The sequence below is a fragment of the Pteropus medius genome, unplaced genomic scaffold (genome assembly GCF_902729225.1).
Source record: "Pteropus medius unplaced genomic scaffold, Ma_sr-lr_union100, whole genome shotgun sequence".
In the NCBI taxonomy this organism is placed as follows: Eukaryota; Metazoa; Chordata; class Mammalia; order Chiroptera; family Pteropodidae; genus Pteropus; species Pteropus medius.
The window spans coordinates 16,194,426-16,194,761 of NW_024349798.1; the positions used below are offsets into that span (position 1 = coordinate 16,194,426).

The 336-nt window shown below is 52.7% G+C and overlaps 1 protein-coding gene across 11 annotated transcripts in view; it reads left to right on the top strand.

Moving 5' to 3' along the window:
- VPS35L (VPS35 endosomal protein sorting factor like) overlaps positions 1–336 on the top strand; it is a 97,063-nt gene that overhangs the window by 15,794 nt on the left and 80,933 nt on the right. For all 11 annotated transcript variants that reach the window (XR_005657876.1, XR_005657875.1, XR_005657878.1 and 8 more), the window contains one exon: positions 169–297. Coding sequence is in view for 5 of the 11 variants with exons in the window: in XM_039885476.1 (XP_039741410.1) it covers positions 169–297 (129 nt within the window). In the remaining 6 variants the exon portion in view is untranslated. The remainder of the gene's footprint in view (positions 1–168; positions 298–336) is intronic.

The following is a 336-nucleotide window of genomic DNA, read 5'->3' on the forward strand; positions in this document are numbered from 1 at the left end:
GAGACCACCTAGGAAGACCAGGTGCTGTAGGCGTAAAAAATAAAAATAAAATTAAAAAACTGTCAGTCCTGGTGGGGAAATCAGGAAACCTTAGAGAGCAGAGCTCAGCCACCACCCAGGGTCAGACCCGTTTCCTTCCAGCCGACACCTTGTCCCCTCCACCCGCAGGGCTCCCAGAAGGAGCTGCTGAACCTGACTCAGCAGGATTACATGAACCGCATCGAGGAGCTCAACCAGTCGCTGAAGGACGCCTGGGCCTCGGACCAGAAAGTGAAGGCTCTGAAAATCGTCATCCAGGTCAGGCCTAGTGACTTTGTTTCTCCCCTTCAGAATTTC